The following is a 20,519-nucleotide window of genomic DNA, read 5'->3' as shown; positions in this document are numbered from 1 at the left end:
AAGTGCTCGCCCGGGCGCCGCTTCAACGCTCCATTGCTGCAATGCCCCCCCGCCCAACAACAGCCCGACACCGCCCGCCCGCCTGTCCCACAAGCAAACGGCCGGGCGAACCAACGACACCATTACATACCAGGTACAGTACGTACGTAGCATATACGAATACATACGCATATCGGTGGCGTCTCTTCTACTTGTACAATGTCCGCAGCTGAGCTCGCTCGCCCGCCAGAAATTTCCGCCCCGTCCAGCAGCCCCCAGGGACGGTGCGGCGTCGTCGGCGTCACCATGATAATAACTTGGGTAGCCCGCCCAACCAGGTATAAACTCCCCGCTCCACTGGCCGGCCGGCCGGGGGGCGCGTTCGTTGCCCCTCTGCCGGCACTCAATCCGCAGCCACCCACCCACTCACCCACCACCTCCTTCTGCTGCTGCCTTCTCTGCACCGGAACAGAGTTCGCCTGGTCGAGCGCGGAGCACACCATCACCACAGCTCACGCCTTGCCGTCTGGTCGTCGTCGAGTGCCCGCCGCGCGTCCCGCCATCCCGGGATCCCGAGAGGAACTTTCTTGCAATCTTTTTATAGAAGGGGCGACAGCAGGCGCTTCCAAGGGGTTCCGCCCACCCCCGTCGGCAAAGACGGCCCTGCCCCGGCCCTTGCGGACCAGTGTCGACAGGAGACTCCCGCTTCTACGTCCTATCCAAGACAGTGTTTCCATGACGTTATGGCATTTGGGACGCTGTGCGAAGCACGGCTGTTCACGGGCTCAACAGACAGCGATTCGGCGTATAGATCTCGTACAAAGTGTCTCGGTCAATAGTCTCTACAGACCGGCCCTCTACAGCTATGGATGTATATATAGCATTCACGGCCGTCTCCCTCCCACCCACGCCCAAAATACCTCCGGGCCCCAGCTAAAGCCACGCGCTTAGCTCTCAGGTCTCCGAAAGCAAGGACGAAGAAAAAACGCCAGTCAACCATCGCGACCAATTCGGGGGCCGCAGCAGATACCCTCATGACACCCGAAATATGATCCCCTTGAACGCCAAAGCTCGTGACCACGTGAGCGACAATCGCGCAATCATCCCAAAAAGAGCACACCTCCTCCGGCCGTCCCAAGGTGGGCCCAGCCACAAAAACAAAAACCCTCCAGTAGTAGTACAATTGTGCGGCGAAAGCATCATCGTCTCCTGCCAGACGTCCTCCGCTTCCGTGTCTTATTCGCATTGGCCTTGCTCTTTATCGCAACGGCAGACGATGCGGCCTCGGCATCCAGCACGGCAGCCGTAACGGAATCATCGACATCGCGTCCGAGCCCCTTAAGCTCTTCGTCGTCGAGGTCCGTAAGATCCTCACTAAGCATGCGCACCGCGTCTCGACCGGCCGCCCAGTGCTCTCCTAGGATGGACGTGCCTTCAGGCTTCATTGATTTAAGGTACCATAGAACGCCGCCCTCGACCAGCGGGTCAGCTGGCTCCTTACCGAAGCTACCGTTGGACTGCGGCGGCGTAGGCGGCCCGGTCTGATCTGGGCCAGCCGCAGGGACGAATCCAGTGCTGTCCGGAGGTGTCTCGGACGATTCAATGCTCGTCATGATGACGCTGCGCTTGCTTTTTCGAGGTGACGATTCTGCCTTGTCTACCTCCTTACTGAAGCCGGATGTGTTAACCTCGATGTTGTCACCATTCTCCTGGGCGTCCTCGGCCGTGTCCATGGTGTCGGCGTCGGCGTCGGCGTCGGCATCTTGCAGCATGTCATCGTTGTTAAAAGAACTCTTGACTGTGATTTCAGAAGAGTCCGGCGCGTCCACCATGATGGTGTCCTCGTCAGCCTCAAGCTTCTCCACCCCGGCCCCGGTGGCGGCCCGGCCAGCGTCAAGGCTTGCATCGATTAAGCCCTCGAGCTCCTTTTGCAGGGCTTCAAACGGCTTGTTCGAGATTTCAGACTCGACTCGCAAGGCCGTTTCGAGATATGGCTGAACCGCCTTCAGGATGCGTTTGCCGAGTTTCCGTCTCTCACGTATGTCTAGAAATGCAACCTTGGACGACGCCGCCTCAGTCGACTCAAACTGCGGCTCGAAAACGTCTTGTACCGCTGGGATAGTGACAATGCCTGCGTTGATCACATCACCGAGTTCGTGTGCAAAAGCAAGCGCCGTTGTGTAGAAGCGCTCGCTGACGCGCTTCTCGATGCGTTCCAACCCACTTGAGAAGAGGTCCTTGTCCAGTCTGCGTCTCAACATTAGCAAATGGCCAGACGGTGTCGTCGGGAAAACGTTTAAGGGACAAACGTACGATGCGGCCTTCTCGATCGCGGGAGGGAGAAGCTGCGCCACTGGAAAGTAGCATTCGTCTACAAATTCCTGCTCCAGCTCGGCCGCGTCGACCTTGATCTGTTCGCGCTGAACGACATCTTCTGCAAGAGTTTTGAGTTGTTCCAAGTCGTTGATGATTCCTTGGGCGAACTCGATTCGGCGAGCTAGACGCGCTTTGCCGCTGGGTCCCATTGACGCAAAATTCCGCCTCGTGAGCTCCATGGAAGAGAACGTCTCCATTTGCAATTGGAGTCGCTTCAGCAAAGCCGCGCCACGCCGGGCCTCTCGCTTCAGGGTCCAGTAACGACACGCCTCGCTGAGGAAATCCTTACGCTTGCGGAAAGGGAAGCGCTGAATAGACGCCTCGACCACGTCGAAAACAGCCTGAGGAATGATGGGGGCGCCCGAGGGAAGCTTCCACACATTTTTAGGCACCTGGCCCTTCTTCTTGTCGCCCAGGACAGCCGAGTTCTTGGCTCCTGTCATTTGGGACTCGTCAGGGGGATGCTCCGTAATGGCATTGCGATGCTGCGCAGCAATAACATTGGCCATGGCGTGATTGTCCGCCCAAATACGGCCCCTCATGTTTCGCTTGTAGAACTTCTTCGCCGCGCGCGTCGCCTGATGCACGTTGTTCTCCTTGGAGTAGTCGGGCGGGCAGTGTCTATCGCAAAATGCCTTGAGTACCATGCCGCCATCCAGCACAGCAAGAGCGCCGTGGCTCGTCTTCATCTTAAGGAACAGACGGGCTTTTCTAGCGCAAGTGACGTGGAAAGCCTGGTAGCAGTTCTTGTTGCCACACTGAATGCATGCTCCCATCCGCTGGTGGCAGATGTAGCAACTGAGCTTCCAGCGTGTCTTGGGCACCTTTTCCACATCCATGACAGGCTCCATGAAGGTGTGGTTGCCCAGGGACACTTCGGGGATCCACATGGCGCAGAGCAAATGTGCCCATTTGGATGAGTTGGTCTGCTTGAACGCTCCGTCTGTGTTGGGGCAGAAGATGCAAGTCTAGAAACATGTCGTCAGCGGATGAGAAGTGAACGCACAGGCGGGAAGACTCACCGGAACTCCGCGGCCGCATAGCTGGCACTTGCGGCACAGCCACTGACCCTCGGGGATAAACGGAACACCGTAGCATTCCTGGTGCACCGCCAGGTTGCAGCCATCGCAAAAGACGATGGCGTTGGTGTTTTCACAGTCACCATCATCACAAATGGCACACTTGCTGTCCGGTTCTTCGGCGCCTTGGGTCTCGCCATTTACGGCAGCGGCAGACCCAGAACGCGGTCGATGTGTCTGCGGCGGCTTGGGGTTTGGTTTCGGTATCCGTCTCTCCAGCGTGTGCCATTCCTTCTCGATCTTGGTCATTGTTATTTCAAAGATTTCTCTGGTAATGGTCTCCAGCTCGCCATGCTTACGCTGGGCGTTGTACTGCTCCAGCCACATGTCGTCTTGCTCGTCCATGTCGTACTCGACCCGCCCGAGCCTGGAATGGTGGGCGTGCTCCTCGGTCTTGGAGAGCGGCGACATTTCGACTTCGTCTTCGGCATTGCCATCAATGGCCTTGATGAGGAGCGTATCATGGCGGATGAAATGGTCGCTCTCCTGGTAGCCGACGTTGCTCATGGCCTTGTCCACGTAGCGAGCCTGACCAAACGTCTTGCTCTCGAAAAGCTCGATGCGATTCGTTTTGCGGTAGGATGGTAATTTGAGGTCAAGACGCTCCTTGGCCGTCTGGCTGTGTATAGGGAGAATCTTGGGTGTCTTCGGTGTCGGGGCAAGGTCCAGAGGACGCACGCCATAGAAGCTGATAGCGTCACGGGTCTGGCGTCGTGGGCGTCTCGAAGGCGTCCCAGACTGCGCGTCTGGGAGAGGAATTTCGGGCTTCTCTTGGGGATTCGGGGTATTGCCGGTGGAGGCGGCATTGACGTGCCTCAGGGGCGTCATGGACCCGTTCACCAAGGGCGTGGCCGGAGTCTGCACGGCTGGCGTACCGGGAGCGGCGGGCGGCACGGAGCCATCGATGTCATCGGCCGTAAATACCATGAAGGGTTTCTCAATGTCGAGGTTGGGGTGAAATTCCTCCCAGCCGCGCTCCTCTCGCGGCTTGTAGTCCTCGGCCTGCTTGACAGAAGCAGCCATGGCGGCGGCAGAGCCCCAAGATACGTCGTCGGCGTCCTCGCTGGCAGCTGCTCGTATGCGAGTGCTCCTCTCGCGACGCGGCAGCGACGGAGTCTCCCCGTTGAGGGCGCTCCGCGACGCGACGGCTCTGCCGGATCTTGACACGGTGGCCGAGGCAGCGGTCGACGCGGGGGTGTCGAGACTATCGGCATCGACGAAGCGGCCGCCGCCGCCGGGACCACCAGGGATATAACGGCGCTTCTTTGGGGGTGGCTCGGAGGCCACTACGGCGGAGAGGGACACCTGCCTCGCTGCCCTGGCCGCGTTCGTGGTGCCGGGCGGGCGTCCGCGTCGGCGGGCCGTCGGGGTCCGTCTCGGCGAGGGCGACGCCGGGGCCATGATGGTTCTCGCGTGGCGCCAGTTGCGGTCGGGGCGCCAAGGTCGTCTCGGGAAGTCGACGTTGGGAAGCGGATGCCGAGGGCGAGGCGCCGTGAAGGGGGGGGCGGGAGGGGGAGGGAGTCGGCGTTCAGGGGCTGCGCGCTCGCTCGTGACGGGGCCGGGCGGGGTGATGCGCTCATCCGCAGACCCGTGAAGCGACTGCAGGACCACAGGTTCGCATGCGGGAAAGATGGGAGCGGCAAGAGAGCCCCGTTGGCGCGCAGTCGATGGGCGCAGGCAGCATGGGGAGGAGACGTGACGTCGGATGGCGGCTGTTCGTCGGGTGCGAGCGAAAAACAGACCACGCGTGAGGTGAGAGGTGTACAGCCGTCGCAGCAGGGCGCACGGGCCACCTCCATCCGGCCTTCTGCGAAGTACGTACTACCCTCATCACCCTGCCATCCTGCCTGCCCGCCCAGCGCCTGCCTCGCCTCCACTTCACTGCTGCTAGCACACCTGGGCCTGGGCAAGTGGCCCCCAAGGCCCCCCAGCAGCCCACAGGCGGCCGGCTCCTGCTGCCCTGGTTGGCTGGCAGCGCGTCTTGCGCGGCAAAGCACGAGTGGAGTGGGGGAGCGAGGTTAGTCAGCAGCCGAGATCTCCAGCTAGCCGGATCCGGTCGAAGCGACCCGTTTCCACTGGAGCTCTCCCCCATCCGTGCTCGCTCAGTCGACCCGTCATGCCGCCATCTGACAGGCCGGCAGGCCCATCTGGCAGGCCCGGCCAGGCCATCTGGATGAGCTGCATCTCGGATCTGGGGAACCGCGAATTGTGGTCCTCGCCCGCCCCTCCGTCCACCCGGCCTTGCATTGTCCTGACCCCATCCGGTTCCTGGCGTCGGCGTCATTGAAGCCAGCAAGCCAGCCAGCCCGCCTCGACCGCGGCCCCGGCATTGCCAGGCCACACGCCACGCCACCGAGGTTTGCTGGCGGCAATTCGGCAGCACAGGCGCCATCCAGCCAGCCCTCCTTCCTCTTGCTGAAAGGACCCCGTGCCGGCGCCGTGCCATCGTCAACTACGTAATAAACTGCCGCCGCCGTGACAGACAAACGCCAGCCGTCGGGCCGCACCGCCACCGTAGATGGACGAAAACCAACCTAGATGCGCTTGTTTTCCGAAGCACCCACTCGGTTCCTCACTTGCTCGTGAGATTTGTTGCATTACGCATTGCCTCTTCCGCCACTTAAGCCATAGAAGCCCAGAGGTCTACCTAGACTGCGGGCATGACGCTGGCAATTTGCCTCGCATCCTTACATACAACCTCATGCCAGGGCGCATGGCCGCCTGCTCAACTTTTTCCCCAAGTATTCACAAGTCTTCACAAGCCAGCAGACAGCCAAAGTCTCAAGCCATGAGCCTTAACTCAAGGCTGCGCGCAATGCCTTACACGTCGGCGGCAAGTTCACGCAGTCCTTCCCCAGCGTCGCACTCAGACAGAGACATGGCCCAAACCCATCCCAAGGCTCCAGAGTCGGCACTAGCCGACTCTGTCTGGCGACGAACGTACGTACTTCGTATGTATACATCTGTACGTATGTGTGTACCTATTCCACCCAACATGCCTCGCATCGTATATAAATAGGTAGTAGTAGTAGATTCACGAGCGATCGGCTCACCGCCACGTTCCCGCCGCACCCCATGCCATGCACGTCTGTCTGTGCGATCCCGCCCTTCCCGCACGCCCGCTCATGCATATCGTCCATCTGTTCGTCAGTCGTGCATCCACCCCCTACCTACCTACAGAGCCACTTACGTTACGTACCTACGTCCCCGCCGGAAGAGCCCAAACGACGCAGATCCAACGGGGCCAGCCCGGTCGATGTTACGTATCCTCCGGCTGGGCCAGCAGCAGTTCCAAAATTGAACGCCCGGCTCGCGTGCTGATTCCTCGGAAAGTTACATTATGGCCCTTGGGTCCGCCCCGTCCTTGAACCCCATGCCACCTCCGCACTCGTTCTAGAACAAAAACCTCCCCTGGTTGCTCCTCGTGCTATCTGGGCCAAGCCAAGCCACGGGCCTCCAGACTTCTCCAGACCGCAAGGTATACTAGACTTGCGATAGTGACAAAGCATCCATCACTGGTGCGGCGGCATTGATGGCTGACACTTTCTTCGCTCCGGCCTTTCCGCAGCGCCACCCCGTGATGGCATTGTAATCACAAGTCGCGGAGTCCTTCGGCGCCGATAGTCGGCGCTCGATTTGTCAGGCGCCGCATACTACTGGTATCTACTACTACGACTGCTTAGGAGGTAGCTTGTATTCCATTGCTTACCTCTCGTCTCGTGTCAGCGGGTCGCGTCACGTCTGCAGCTTACTTCGTACCTACTTGTACCAAGGTGGCCAACTGACGACACGCAACCCAGCCATCAGACTCCGACTTCATTTCGCCGGAGGCAGCTCACCTGCGCAACAGTTGATGCACGCATCGAGATCGCACTGCTTCACGATGAGGAGCTCGTCTCACGCGTCTTCAAGTTGACTTATCGCAACGCTCTTACCCGAAAACGCCCCGGTTAAATGCTCGATACTCGAGTGTGTATTAGGTCTGAGTGCAAATGCTGCTCTCGTCTAGTGACAGTCGCCCTCGAGTCTATACTGCTCGTCCCGCAAACTCGAGCCCGAGAGCGGGGAATCTGCCAGTGCGCCGCTGCAAACTAGCAATGCGGCAAAGTACAAAGCAAGAGCAATCATCATCCGAGCTAACAGCGGACAGACGATAGAGTGCGAGCATGACACATCGCGTGCCAATGTGTGAATTCCTGTGGTACCAAAACGCCGTCATCGCTATGCTTCATGATCCTAGTCCACCCATCCCATCTCACCACCAGTCAAAACCACATCCTGGCCATGGACGAAACAAGCAACAGAATTCGCAGCATAACAAGCACAAGAGCAACATCACATGTGCGGAAAACAGTGTCAAACGCCAATAACTAGTGCAAACCAGCGCAAAAGTGCGAAGGGGTTGGGGAAGAGGGTATTGGGGTATCATCTGGAGAGGTTTTTTTGCAGTCGGATCCCGAGGCATTGTTGACTCGGTGTGGACTGGCTAGCCCAGCGTTCTACCGCTGTGGACTGCCTGGGCGGTGGGTGGCGCGTGATGTGAGATGTGCCCGGCTCGTAGAGGTGGCACAGGTCCGACTCCGGGGGTGGCGTAGGTTGAATTTCCGTCCCACGACTCTTCGCTCAGGACACTCAGGTAGCCGCTGCCGACTCGGTCTCGCAAAACCTCGATCCTGCGGCGATAGATCTCGCCGCCGGCATCCCAGTCCTGGCCTTCTCTGGGGTTCTGGTCTGGGCTCTCTCGCTCGTGCGGGATGGGGCTGACTGAGGCACTGCCACCGTCGATCATATCTTTGCTGCGACTGTCCTCGAGAATCACGGGGGGCAGCAGGGCGGGCTCTGATGGCTTCGACGTGCGATAGTTTCCGGGCGGTGAAATCGAGGCGATGGTAGCTTCAACCTTTCTTGGCGCCTCTTTGCGCGTCTCCACCGCCAAGTGTGGAGCCAGTCGCTCGCTTGGCGCCAACTCAACGATGCGCCTCTTGGAAGCCTTGCGACGCCGAGTCGAGGTTGTGTTGATCTCACTTGACACGGCTCTGGGCACCGGCCTTTCCTTGCGAAGCACGACGGGCTCCTTTGCCGCACCGTACACGATCGTCGGCTTGCTGACGTCCACCACTGCAGGGGCATCGGGGACCTGGGGTTTCACCACGGGAATTGAGTCCGGAATAGGGGCTCGCTCAATGAGCATCCGCCTCTCAGAGTAGCTCGGGCCACAGCCGTCAATCACAATGTCTGTAGTGTAGCCTGGCGTAGCTCTAAACAGGTTGAAGATGGCCACACGGTAATCTTTGTGGGTACGGGTGAAGGGATTACCCTCAACCCAGATCTCTCGGATTTCTGGGATCCCAGTCAACCTTGCGAACTCGACGGGATCCGACAGACGGTTGTCTCTTAGATCCAGCCTCTCTAGTGGGTATAATTTCTCCACGCCAGCCAGAGACTGCAGTCGATTGGCTCGAAGGTTTAAGGCTGTGATAGCGGGAAGTGGATTTCGGATGAGGGAGTGCAGGGAATCGATCATGCATTGAGATAGGTTCAAGGCCCGCAGCGCGGTGAGCGTTGCCAAGCTGTCGGGAATTTGACTGAACAGGTTCGATGACAGATCGAGTGAGTAGAGGGTGTTGGAAAGCGGAGCCAGGCTAGTCGGAGGAATCGACGTCATGGCGTTATCCGCAAGGCTAAGGTGCCGCAAGAACCGCCACTTGGACGCGGGCAAGATACCCATGGCCAAGAGGTTTCCAGTGCTGCCCCTGGTGTGGTGATGCCACGAATCCGATAGACTAGAGTGTGAGCTGCCAGAGCCAGAGCGCTTGATGCGTTGAGAGGAGCGCGCGTGAGAGGAGGCGTTGCGTGAGCTGGGTGGCCCAGGTGGGGAGTTACTGCGCGGCCTCGAAGGCTTTCCCGGCGACCGAGACGCTTCTTCCGTATCATCAGGCGCTCCCGGGGTCCTGACATGGTCAGAGCCGTCGCCGTCGTCAACGGCGGGCTCGCTCGGAGTCATGGACCCGACACGCAGCTCGGCAAGAGCGCTTCGCACATCTGGCGATCCAGGAGCGGATGCGGCGCGCATGAGCTCCGGGTGCGGTATCGTTGGACTGCGGCGCGGGCTGTTGCTGACGCCCCAGGTCGCCGCGGGTGACGGGTGGGATTTCGACGTCCTCCGGCGTCTCTTGTCCATATCGTCCAGAACAATATCTATCAAGATATCGGCGGGGTCCTCGATTCCGGCATGTTTCAGGCTCAGCGAACGAAGTTGGTCTGCTAGGCGGTCCCAGCCAAAGAACTGACGAAAATCGATACTGCTTATCTCCAGCGCTTGCAGGTTCTTGAAGACATAGATGGGGACGGCCGAGTCAAAGGGGAACTCCTCGTACCCTCGAATCAAGCGAGCACGCCAATCAGGGGCGAGGCGGAGGCATGGAATTTTGGTAAAGGCCGAGTAGAGGTACTTGAGATCGGCCTGGAGGGCCGCCTTTTGGCGCTCCGTCCTCGCGGCAGAAATGCTGGCTCCGATGCCGAAACTAGCCCACAAGGCAGACATGCCGGACATGACGCTTCGCATGCTTGAAACAGAATGTATTGAGCCGACGTCGGAGCTGCGACTCCTAGACCGCCCCGTGTTGCCAAGGAAGGACACATAATTGGTAGAGGAGCTGCTGTCGTGGAGATTCTCAAGGCGGACTTTCATGGGCCCGACATTGATACCTAGCTCCTCGAAGCGCGAGAGGAGGTAGAAGAGATGGTGGGGTGTAAGAGCAAGTTTGGCCGACTTGACACTGTGCGATGTGAAGTTGAGCGATCCAAAAGAGAAGGCGGCCGCAAGCGAGTTGGTCGAGGATGACGTGGACGGTCGTTCGGGGAGCGTGGGGGACGACGGGATCGTGACGGAGCTGGTGCTCTGGGAGGACCGGTGGCGGACCTCGCGACGCTGGAACTGCAGCGCGTTGGCAAGCGCTTTTTCGTGTGTTCGCACGAAGGCGGCCAGTTGCTGAGATGAGTTAGAACGAGCGAATATAGCAAAGCGTGTGGGAGCCACTTACTTTTACGAAGTACTCTCCATCTTCCGAATCCATCTTGGCGGTTCGCGAGGGAGTTTATCTATACATTTGGGCGGGCCGACCGAGGCAGTTGTCTATCTCAGCTTGTAAAGGAGTGGCTAAGGTGTTCGAAGGAGACGTCGAGAGATGGACACGAGTCGGAGTCCTCGAGCCGTCGCGGCCTCGAAACAACCTTGGGTTGTTGATGCTGCTCTCAAGGTAGCCGGCCTGGATGTGGCAGGTCAGCAAAGGGACGGCCGGACCGAGGGAGCGGGAGAGAAGGCGGAGCGAGAGAATCGGTGGAGTGGCCAACACGCAAGTGAAGTAGGTGAAGGCGGCGGACATGCACACAGTGATGGCGGTCTTGTCAAGGACTCCTGCAAGTGCACGGCACAAGGGGGGTTCTCACGGGTAGTGTGAATCAGAGGAGTCCCGGGACAATATGTATGGGAGGACGAGGTGAACGCAGGCACAATCACAATACACGAACGGGTGCAAGGCAGCTGGCGATGCCGACGAGCTTCGAGCGTGTCGCGACCGTGTCTCTGCGGAAAGGGGCGAGCGATTTCTCGTGGAGCACCATGCAAGGCGAGGCAACGGCACCTGGACGAGCTGCACGGCGACGGGGGAGCCAACGCAACTCCGAGACACCGGGCAACGAACGATACCGCAGCACAGCCTCGCAGTACGGCAGAGACGCAACAGCGATGAGAGACGAGGGAGAGCGTCAAAGAGAAGGGGAGGGATTTTTCATGGGGAATACGAGGCAACGATGGGGAGTCAGAGGAAGGCAGGGCGGTCGCCAGAACTCGAAAGTGTAAAAAAATATTGTGGCGAGGACGAGGCGGTAGGGGGGAGGTAGGCGGCAAAACAACGCAGGCGAGGCAACGGACGATAACAAGACTGACTCACCTTGTTGCGCACACCACGAAGGAGCTCGCCGGGACGCCGTAACTAAAAAGCAGCAAAAAGAAGCGAGCGGCGACGGCAATGATCGAGAAAAGCCCTCGAAGCCGCTGCGGAGGAATTGTCTTCGGTGGAAGGCAAGAAAAAAAACACACCGAATTCCCACCGTTGCAGGAGGGGAACGGCGAGGCGGTTGGTGGTGGAGAGGTGAGAAAACGGGAAAGTTGCGTTTCAAGGGAAGAAGAAGGGGTCCTGCGGGCGGTCGAGGGACAGGGGGGGTGCGCCGCCGCTGGAGGGGAGGGATGGAGGGGCCACCTGGGGGCTTGGCTGGGCGGTTCTCTCTACCCAGGTATCTTCCATTGCCCGCTGACGATGGCGCGCGCGCGAGTGCTGGGCCGAGTCCGGACGAGAGGCGCCAGGCAGGGGTTGGTGGAGGACGGGCGGGTGGGTGCAAGGTCAGCAGTGGTAGTAGTGGTACTTGGATTAAAATAAGATGGAAAGAAAAATAAATAAATAAAAACACACGATAAGCCGCAAAGTGGAGGGAGGGGCCAGAGAAGAGACGGGAGCGCTTTGGCGACAATGCGATAGTGGACGGGCGTGCAGGAGGGCCGGCGGCGGGCTTGGGAGCATGGAAGCTGGAGCAGGGAGCATGGAGCATGGAACATGGAACGGGCATGGGCATGGCGCATGGGCAAGGGTGGGAATGGATCCGTGGATGGGATGGATGGCATGGCATGGCATTGCAATGGATGCTCATGCTCGGCATCCAGCCAGTCAGCAACACAACAACCCATCCCGTTTATCGTCGTCGTCCGCCATGCTCCTTCACGGATGGCCTATCCCATCGCATCATAGCACCCCGCCGCCAGCGACGGCGGTTCACGTCTGGCCTAGCCGCACTCGCCAGTCTCGGCGCCGGTGGTGGGCCCCTTGCCCCCCCCCCCCCCCGGACCATGGTGGCCGCCGCCCATTCGAGACCCCCCTCCCGGAGGCCATTGGAGCGCCCTGCTGATTGGAAAGTCACAGGCCCGTGGGGGGGAGTCCGAATGACGGGTGCCGCGCCCACCACAAGTACTGGGTACTTGGAGCGTGACCTGCGGCTGCAACGCCCAGACGGGTGGGGAGGGGGACTCTGTGGGCGCTGGTTGCCGCCGCTCCCCCCACGGCGCCGGTCAGCGGTCCAATAATGGGGGCCGGAGCCGCTAGGTGTGCAGTAGCACTTGCAGCAGCAGCGAACCCGCAGCGCCGCACAAAGACGATATGTGATGATGACGATGCTCAGATGATGGGCCACCCAATGATTCTTTCACGGTGGTGAAGATGGGATGATGTAGAAGGTGTCTCTGCTCCCTCGTCTCGTCGTCGTTTGGTCGACGGCGGGTGCCGTGCACTCCGAACCTAGCGCTCTCGCATGCCATACGTATGTACGTAGGATAGCCGAGAGGGCGGCCTTCAACGCGAAGTGAAAAATAGCCAATGGCCCCCTTTCAGCAGCGCCATGACATCCCTGCTGCGTGCGCCAAGAGCCTTCAGAGCGTGCGGGCCATGCCAAGTAAATTATCCGTATGGCTGCTGCGGCTGCAAACATGATCGTCGCCTCTGCCGCCGCCCTTGTCTCGCCTCAGCCGACTCCCCGCGGAGGCACCGGTGCAAGACGACGGCGACGGCGACGGCGACGAGGCCGCGACAGGCACGACGACGACGACGATGACGGCCCTCTCTTAATGGGCGCGCCCGAGGGAGGGCTCATCGTCGCATCGCGGCGCGTTCGAGGCCTTCGCCAAGTACGCGAATGGGACATTGCAGTCATGCCACAGGCAGATGCCGTAGAACCTCGCCAGGTCGGACAACAGCATGTGCCTTGGGCGATAGCCAGGAGGCCCGCCGCCCCCCATCAAGCGGCGCCGGTCGCTGGGACCATGAAAGGTCGGCTCCGTGGGGCAAAGCCTACTTCAGTATCTCAGTGTATGTACGGACTGAGCAGCTGCATCGTACGCACCAAGGACCTGCCTACCTTGCCTGGGTGTCTGGGCCTGGGGTGACAATGGACGGCATCTCCCATCAAGTCCCATGGGGACACAGCATTCATGCCGACATGGCGACATGATGGTCCGCAGCCATTGGGCCCGTCCCTCGACCGACACGTCTGGTAGACCGATGCCCGGCGCGGCGAGCTATGCGGGAAGCTCCCGCGCTGGGGCTTTGCTTCGGCGCCAAGCCCACTGTACGCCCGGGCCCGGGTGCGCTGGCTGGCGTGCTTCAGCGGTGCACCCGCGTCTTGTGTGAGCTGGAGCCGGGTGCCCGAGGTCCCGGGTGGGCCCGGGGGATGCTTCTCGGCACGCCTTCGCAGTAGTAGTCGCAGGGCAGGCATGGCGGGGAAGCAGTCGAACATTCCAATATCTCGATCCGCTGTACGCAGTATTAGCAGGTAGTAGTATACGTAGTGCCTACCTACGCATGCTACGTGAGGTACAGAGTTCGTACGAGCCCGGAGCAGGAGTGCACTCCGCACGTTGCCACGCGTAGCTGCACGCGGTGTCTGAAGTTGAGCGCACCTCATAAGTGACGGAGCCACAGATGGCCTTATTCTCCCTTTTCCCATGGCCTGCCATTCGTCGACACCTGACCTTAGGCAAGGCTCATCATGGTGGACTTTATAGATACCTGTATCTTTGAAACGATAGAAACCTTAGTACCTGGGGTACTCGTACGTATCGAGGTAGTACTTTAGTAAGGTAGGTACTATAAGGAACCACCGTACCTTGCTTGCGTGCTTGGTTGCTTCATCTCGGGACATGGATTGACGCAGGCGAGACACAGGCAGGAACCTACCTGGTGCGCACCTACCTCTGTATTAATCACGAACCCAGGTTATAAGCTCATTGCTCCTGCCTTGCAAGGTTTCATCCATTGTGGTCTACGCCCGGCAGGCAAATCACATCCCGACGAGAGGAACCGGGCATCGATCCTCCCACCTCGCACCGCTCCCCCCTCCCCTCCCTCCCTCCAGCTCGCTCGGCTGACAGCGGTAGGATCCCAAACTTCTTCACCCTCATCAATCAGCCCACAAGCTGCAGGTCCGTGGCAGCAAACACACCACCATTCCTGCAGCCGCTGCAGCTGCCTTTTCGATTGAGCGCAGTGCATGGCATGCCTGTGCCTCTCTCCAGAGACCAAGCCAGGCACTGGTCCGACGCCTTGCTCGCCTCTCGCCCGTTGATTGATCAATCACCTGCCGGCCGGCCGGCCGAGGTGCGTATGGACGCGCCTCCGGTGTCTGAGACGGAGGCCAGGTGAGCCCCAGGTATGCAGCATGCCCAGCAACGCAGGCGTAGAGGGTGCCCGCTGTTTACGTACCTGGCGCTGCACTATTACGGACAAGATGCCTAGAACCTCTTCAACGACAACTCAATGGCGCAGCGCATTCCTCAGACTAAAAAAGATGCCTCAGCTTCCCTCATGACTACGACCTACATATTGTTGCCTCTGCCCCGGCCGGCTTGGCCGTTTCGTCATGCGACGCTGCCGAGGCGGCTTTGAGACAGTGCCCACACACCAAAGGCGCCGCCCCTCTGTTCGTGAAGGCGGCGTTGTGCCCAGTCCCGAATTTCCATCTGCACGGGTACTCTTATCGACGTCGCACGACGTCCGCCGGCATCCTCGACCTGTCGTACTCTCCGCGGCACCCCATATCGGCTCTCGTCGCTCGCGCGCGTCGGTTTTCTTGAGCCATGGCCGTCTCGCTCTCTCTCGTCGATCTGTCACAGGCGCGCGCGTCGCGTTACTCGCACCCAAGTTTCGTATCAGCAGATTGCGACGTCCAGGCCTTGGCCGCCAGTGCCATGACGGCAACGTAAGAAAGAGCGCTAGCCATCTCTCTCTCTCTCGTGCTCCGTCCGTGCGACCCTGGTCCCTCCTCCAGATCTCATTAGCGTGGGCAGGGTTGGTGGATGGCTCGCTGCTAGCGGCCCTTGCCTCCGAATGACATCTTCGTCATGGGGACCAGACGCCTGAAGACGCCCAACCCACGGGACCAGTCCACGACCTCTAACGCAAGGCAAGCAGGGACTGGCCGTTGATGCGGCCGCTCAGTTCGCCACTTGATTGTCCACTGGTCCATCTGCCCTTGACCCTTCGTGGGGCGCATTCCCGGCGCGCATCCGTGGATATCTGCCCACGATGCTATCACCGTCACTCGTCGCGGCAGTCCTACCAAAAGCGCTCAGCTCACCGCTCCCGCAAGATTCGGACTCAAAGGCTGTCTCTCACAGCAGCCAGACTCGCCCTGCTGCAGCCCCTCCACTTTATGTCATTTCTGGCCCCGCCAACCGCGTCTCTCCATGTTTGATTGGGAGCAGGCATGGTTCAGGGACCCCCTGTCATATGCGAGCCCCTCTGGACCCTCCCTGTGTTCCCAGTACTTTGACCGCACAACATGCAACCGCAAAACAATGCGCAAATCATATCATGCATGAGGAGGAGCCAACGCGACGCGCTCTGCAGCTGCGAGAAGGCAGGTGCTGCGCGAAGCTCTCCTAGGTGCAGGGGGCAGCCGTACTAACTCACATTAGTATGCCGCCCATGTCTGTGCAAAAGGCTCACAGGGAGGAGAGTCGAAGCTGGCTGTCGTCATCTCAGATTGGACTCGCCGACGTGCCACATTCGCGGTATCGTGACATCAGCCGTGCCATGACGACCTGCCTCGGACCAACTCGAGGGAGCTAATCAGCCACGTATGCGGACGAGCTCGGTGTCGACGGGACTGGCGCCAAGAACTGTGATTTCCACCGCAGCCTGGGGAATCGCACGGCGAGGCTGTTTGATGGATCCCTTAGACGCCTTCCATGCCGTGCGACGTTTGGGAGCAACGTCAAGGCGTGTACCGCCGCAGACTTATGCCGCACCCAGCTCGAGATGCTGTACCGAGTTGAACGACTGCGTCGGTTTTCTCGTGGGTCACACCTTTGGGCGCCTTGCTGCAGGTAATTGCCATTTGGGATAACCGCACGACCCCACAGCCGCCAGTGTGACGCCGACCGCCTTTCGCGAATTGTGCGTTCGGGCGTGGGCACCGCCCGGCTTCAATGCTGGCATGGCTGGGCTTGCGACTCGCCCCGAGTCATGGCCACGGGCGCGCTGCCGCGAATCGGGCAAGTGTTTCTTTTATTTATCCATTCGCCTTTATGTGCTGTACAGTACAACTTACAGTGCTGTTCGGAATAAGTAGTACTTCGTGCTGTATTTCATACTGTAGATATACGGCGCCCTCTCCCAGGCAGGCCTTGACAAAGATCAAGACCAGCGGGGTAACCCTCGATGTACAGATGCTCCACGAGAAGCGCCCTGACAACATGGGACTACAGACTTACATGTGTGCACTGCAAGAAGAGTACAGCACGGCTTTTGCTTTGATGGTGTGCATTTGACTTTGATACTCGAATTGCGACATCGGAAGGCACCAGCCAAAGTGTACTGCCGAAAGAAAGGCAAATCGTGGATTGCGGCCATGACCACAAAGTACGAAGTACATATGTCAGAATCACCATGTTGCAATGCTTGGTTTTCGTCTTCTTTCTGTTCTTTTTTATCATCCAAAGCCCCGACGCCTCGCCTCGCGACAAAATAGCCATGACAGTTTCCTCACATCGAAAACAAGGGAATCCAGAAGCGAAGAGCGATGTGGATTCCAAGCGGTCTCGCCTCCCGCTCACGACGTCCATCCCATATACTTCTTCAAAGTACAACAGTGCATGCACGCCCGCGTCATTAGCGCCACCGTCGGGGCCGCGCTTGGTAGATGATCGCGGTGGTGGCAGCCAATGAAGGCCTTTCAGACGGAGCGGTGGGCCATGATGCTGCGCACGCTGCCTCGCAAGAACCAACAGCGAGACACGATCAACGAGGTGCAGAAGGAGCTTGGAAGGTGATCCGGGCAATCATTGTCAAGGCGGGAATCGCCTGCAGATGCCGGAGAAACGCCGCTCAACCTGAGGCCGATCAGACGGCGGTTTAAAAACGAGCTACCACTCGAGTGCTGCAGATTATGCCACGGCCAAGGGAAGTAAGTTATGATATGGCTGCATGAATGGCCTGACGGGGAGGGGTGCCGCTGGTGGATGGAGGAAGTGGTGTAGCTGAGTCGCTTGCGCTTTTGGCGGCTGTTCCAGAAATACCTCCATGTCAAAACTCTGCAACGACCAACCGTCTGGCGACGACGGTTGTCAGACAGACAGACATGACTGGACAAGCACATGACTTTGCCATGGTCGGCTCCCTGTGGACTCGCAGCCAAGCGTCGGGGCGCTCCTCACCGCTTGCCCCCAGCCATACCTCCAAGGGAGACGAGCTCTGTGCCCTCGTTGGCCCGGACGCCCCTCGTTGCTGCTAGCCGGCGACGAAGGTCCCTCATGCGTCTCTATGCAGCTTGCGTATGGCGTCATTCTCGACACAAGAGCCTCTTGGGGTTGTCTTGGCACCATGCCCCGTAGGACTGGAGCACAGACAGTCGTCCGATTCCATGTTGGTCGCGGACGGGCGAGACGAGACACTGGGGAAGCAAGCGATCCTTCTGGGTCCTCGACTCCTCAGGGTTGGCCCCCTCGCTCCTCAGGTTGCATGAGTGAAGGGCAGTGTCGTCTTTTTGCTTGTCTAACCACGAGCTTGATGCCGGGGACACTGGTGCGATGCGCAATTTTACCCCGGAAATCGCATCGCCAGTGCGCGTGCGCGATCGAGACAGAGTACGACCAGGAAGGAAGTCAATGGTAATAGGCTAGCCACTCTACGCTACGAAACAACGAGGCATCAAGGATGTACATCCCGCGGGGTAATTTGGATCAAGTCGAGGTTGACGACGAGTCGCTCCGCAGAAGGGAGGGGGGTTACACGTCTCTCTCGATGTCTCGTCCCTGCAAAACCCCGGCGGCCGCCACGCAAGGCCACGCCACGTCGATCCTTGGCCGTGAAGGAGCCTTGCATTTGATTTTCTTCATCTTGGTCCGTTCATGACTTGCATGTTCATCTCTGGAGAAGCAGCACGGTTTCCCAATGTAGAATAGGGAGGCTTGACTCAAGGCGGCCGATCGCCGTAGAAAGTTCACGAGGTATCGGCTACCTACCTATGCCATGCCTGCTTCGCACATTTACAGAGGCGGCGTCTGAAACGTGGCTGCCTGTGGACGTGGCGCTGAGGAAGCGGTGTTTCACGGCGCCGGGGTCAATGAGATGTGGAGCGTGCTCTGGTGGCACCGGCGCGCTGAAACAGCCACCGAGCATTGGTGAAGGTATGCCAATGGACTTTTCATAGTATACCGAATGCTTCGCATGACGTCAAATTGTGATGGGCTTGTGATCCGGCGAGCCCACAGGAAGTGTCAGATGACAATCAAAAACGCTCTATAATGGATATAGTACATTGGCATACGGTGCAGTACAGTACAATAGCCTCGTGCGCCGTATGAGGTTACACGGCACGGGTTGTGATACAACTATACAGTCAATCAAGTGGCCGCGCACGAGTCGCGGGCCCGAGAGGTCGGGCTAGTACCGGGGGGGGGGGATGCGAGAGTCCTCATTTAGGTCCGACCGCGACGATGCGCTCTAGGGTGCGGAACCCATCGTGGGCAAAGCCCTGTGTCACGTCCACCTTGTAGTCCTTGCCATCGACGGTGATGACGCCGAAGCCCATGTCCGTCCACGCCGCGCGGACGCCGCGGAACAAGCTGCCAAACGCGCGGCCAGTGCGGCGGAAGGGCATCGTCAGCAGGTGCTCCTTGTCGAAGCGCCAGAGCCGCTCTCGCTCGCGGCGGGCCATTTCGTCCTCGTGGCGGCGGCGCAGCTCGGGCACGTACTCGTCGGGTAGGGAGAAGCGCGACTTGAGGGACACGCGGTCCAACGACGCGGTGACCACCTTAGGGGCCAGGAGAGGCACCATGCGCTTCACCGTGATTTCGATCTGAGGGGAGGATGCGCCGGCCGGCATGGGCGCCGACGCGGATGCCGACGCCGCGGCCGCGGCGGCCCTGCCGGCAACACCACTGCTGCTGCTGCGCCCGACGGCGGCGGCCGGGGTCCCGGATGCCGCTGCCGGTAGGACGCGTATGGAGCTGACGATGTTGGGCGTCTTGGAGAGCAGGTAGAAGCCCATGGCGCCGAGGAGCACGTACGACGCGCCAAACGTAACGCCCACCCACTGCGGCACGCCCTCGGGCTGGTGGACGGCCGAGGGGCCCGTGAGGGCGGTCCAGGCGACGATGGAGAGGCCGCTTGACCAGCAGCCAAAGTAGAACCAGAAGTGCGACGGCGCCTCGTAGAGCAGCGTCGGGGTCTGCTTGGTGGCGAGGCTCTTGATGAAGGCGTAGCGGCTGGGTGCCACAGCGGCGGCGGCGGCGGCGGAGGATGCTGATGATGGTGATCGCGGTAGTGTTGATGATGATGGTGAGCTCGACGACGGTGATGCCCGGGAGGGAGCGGATGGGGAGGGCGAGGGCGGCTGTTGTGAGACGGAGGGCTTTTTGGATTTCGGGGCGACGGGAGATCGGAGGACGCGGGCGGACGAGGTGAAGAGCCGTGACGGCGGGCACAGGGCATGGAGCGTCGGACGCCGTTGTCGTGCGAGGAGACGAAGCTCCTGGATGATTCTGGATGTTCGCGTGCCGGCAGCGGCCCGGCAGGGCGCCAGCAGCGTGGCGGCCCGCGCGACGCTCGCCATTGTGGAGTCGTGAGCGCGCTGTCAGAAGTGCAATTCTCTTAATAGAGGAGCTGCAGTGTCTCTCTCGAGGATTATGATGCCATTGGGGCCCGAGGAGGGGAGCGGGGACGGAGGCACTCGTTCGGGTCGATGTCGTTCAATGCCTTGTCGTTGCGGCTGCTGGGGGCGTGACGATGGGCTTCCTTCTCACAGCTTGGAGGACCCAGAAAAAAAATAAAGATGCACAGTCATGCGCTGGGAAGGGGTCCCATCTGATCCAGGTCGGAACTTGACAGACAGGGGGGGGGGGGGGGGGCCGCCGCTTGAAGACGATAAGAAGTGATAGGTGACATAATACCGCTGGTAAGGGTCACACCACATCTAGTATGAAACTGTTTTTGTCATCGTGGCCGGTGGGCGACGCCGTAGCCCGTCCCACCAAAAAAG

At 59.8% G+C, this 20,519-nt stretch overlaps 3 protein-coding genes across 3 annotated transcripts; all 3 read right to left on the bottom strand.

Moving 5' to 3' along the window:
* Window positions 1-759: 759 nt before the first annotated feature.
* Window positions 760-5,140, bottom strand: JDV02_000795 (uncharacterized protein). Its single transcript, XM_047981651.1, has 3 exons — window positions 3,378-5,140; window positions 2,293-3,323; window positions 760-2,226 (listed from the first exon to the last, which is right to left on the bottom strand). The coding sequence occupies exons 1-3, from the start codon at window positions 4,833-4,835 to the stop codon at window positions 1,179-1,181; spliced, it is 3,537 nt and encodes a 1,178-aa protein (XP_047837611.1). The 5' UTR covers window positions 4,836-5,140; the 3' UTR covers window positions 760-1,178.
* A 2,239-nt stretch (window positions 5,141-7,379) lies between these two features.
* Window positions 7,380-12,105, bottom strand: JDV02_000794 (uncharacterized protein). Its single transcript, XM_047981650.1, has 3 exons — window positions 11,387-12,105; window positions 10,478-10,702; window positions 7,380-10,425 (listed from the first exon to the last, which is right to left on the bottom strand). The coding sequence occupies exons 2-3, from the start codon at window positions 10,508-10,510 to the stop codon at window positions 7,921-7,923; spliced, it is 2,538 nt and encodes an 845-aa protein (XP_047837610.1). The 5' UTR covers window positions 10,511-10,702; window positions 11,387-12,105; the 3' UTR covers window positions 7,380-7,920.
* Window positions 12,106-18,692: 6,587 nt separating this feature from the next.
* JDV02_000793 (uncharacterized protein) lies at window positions 18,693-20,353 on the bottom strand. The gene has a single exon (XM_047981649.1). The coding sequence runs from the start codon at window positions 20,091-20,093 to the stop codon at window positions 18,954-18,956; it is 1,140 nt and encodes a 379-aa protein (XP_047837609.1). The 5' UTR covers window positions 20,094-20,353; the 3' UTR covers window positions 18,693-18,953.
* Window positions 20,354-20,519: the final 166 nt, after the last annotated feature.

The sequence above is a fragment of the Purpureocillium takamizusanense genome, chromosome 1 (genome assembly GCF_022605165.1).
Source record: "Purpureocillium takamizusanense chromosome 1, complete sequence".
Classification (NCBI taxonomy): domain Eukaryota; kingdom Fungi; phylum Ascomycota; class Sordariomycetes; order Hypocreales; family Ophiocordycipitaceae; genus Purpureocillium; species Purpureocillium takamizusanense.
The sequence above is the reverse complement of the archived record's forward strand: the minus strand, read 5'-3'. Positions and strand labels throughout refer to the sequence as shown.

Bases quoted from the DNA above. Each gene is read 5' to 3' on its own strand.
- JDV02_000795 (XM_047981651.1), bottom strand. From the start codon at position 4,835: ATGGCCCCGGCGTCGCCCTCGCCGAGACGGACCCCGACGGCCCGCCGA. The intron at 3,324-3,377 runs GTGAGTCTTCCC...ACATGTTTCTAG, and splicing joins TATGCGGCCGCGGAGTTCCG to ACTTGCATCTTCTGCCCCAA. The intron at 2,227-2,292 runs GTACGTTTGTCC...GTTGAGACGCAG, and splicing joins GCGATCGAGAAGGCCGCATC to ACTGGACAAGGACCTCTTCT.
- JDV02_000794 (XM_047981650.1), bottom strand. From the start codon at position 10,510: ATGGATTCGGAAGATGGAGAGTACTTCGTAAAA. The intron at 10,426-10,477 runs GTAAGTGGCTCC...AACTCATCTCAG, and splicing joins ATGGAGAGTACTTCGTAAAA to CAACTGGCCGCCTTCGTGCG.
- JDV02_000793 (XM_047981649.1), bottom strand. From the start codon at position 20,093: ATGGCGAGCGTCGCGCGGGCCGCCACGCTGCTGGCGCCCTGCCGGGCC.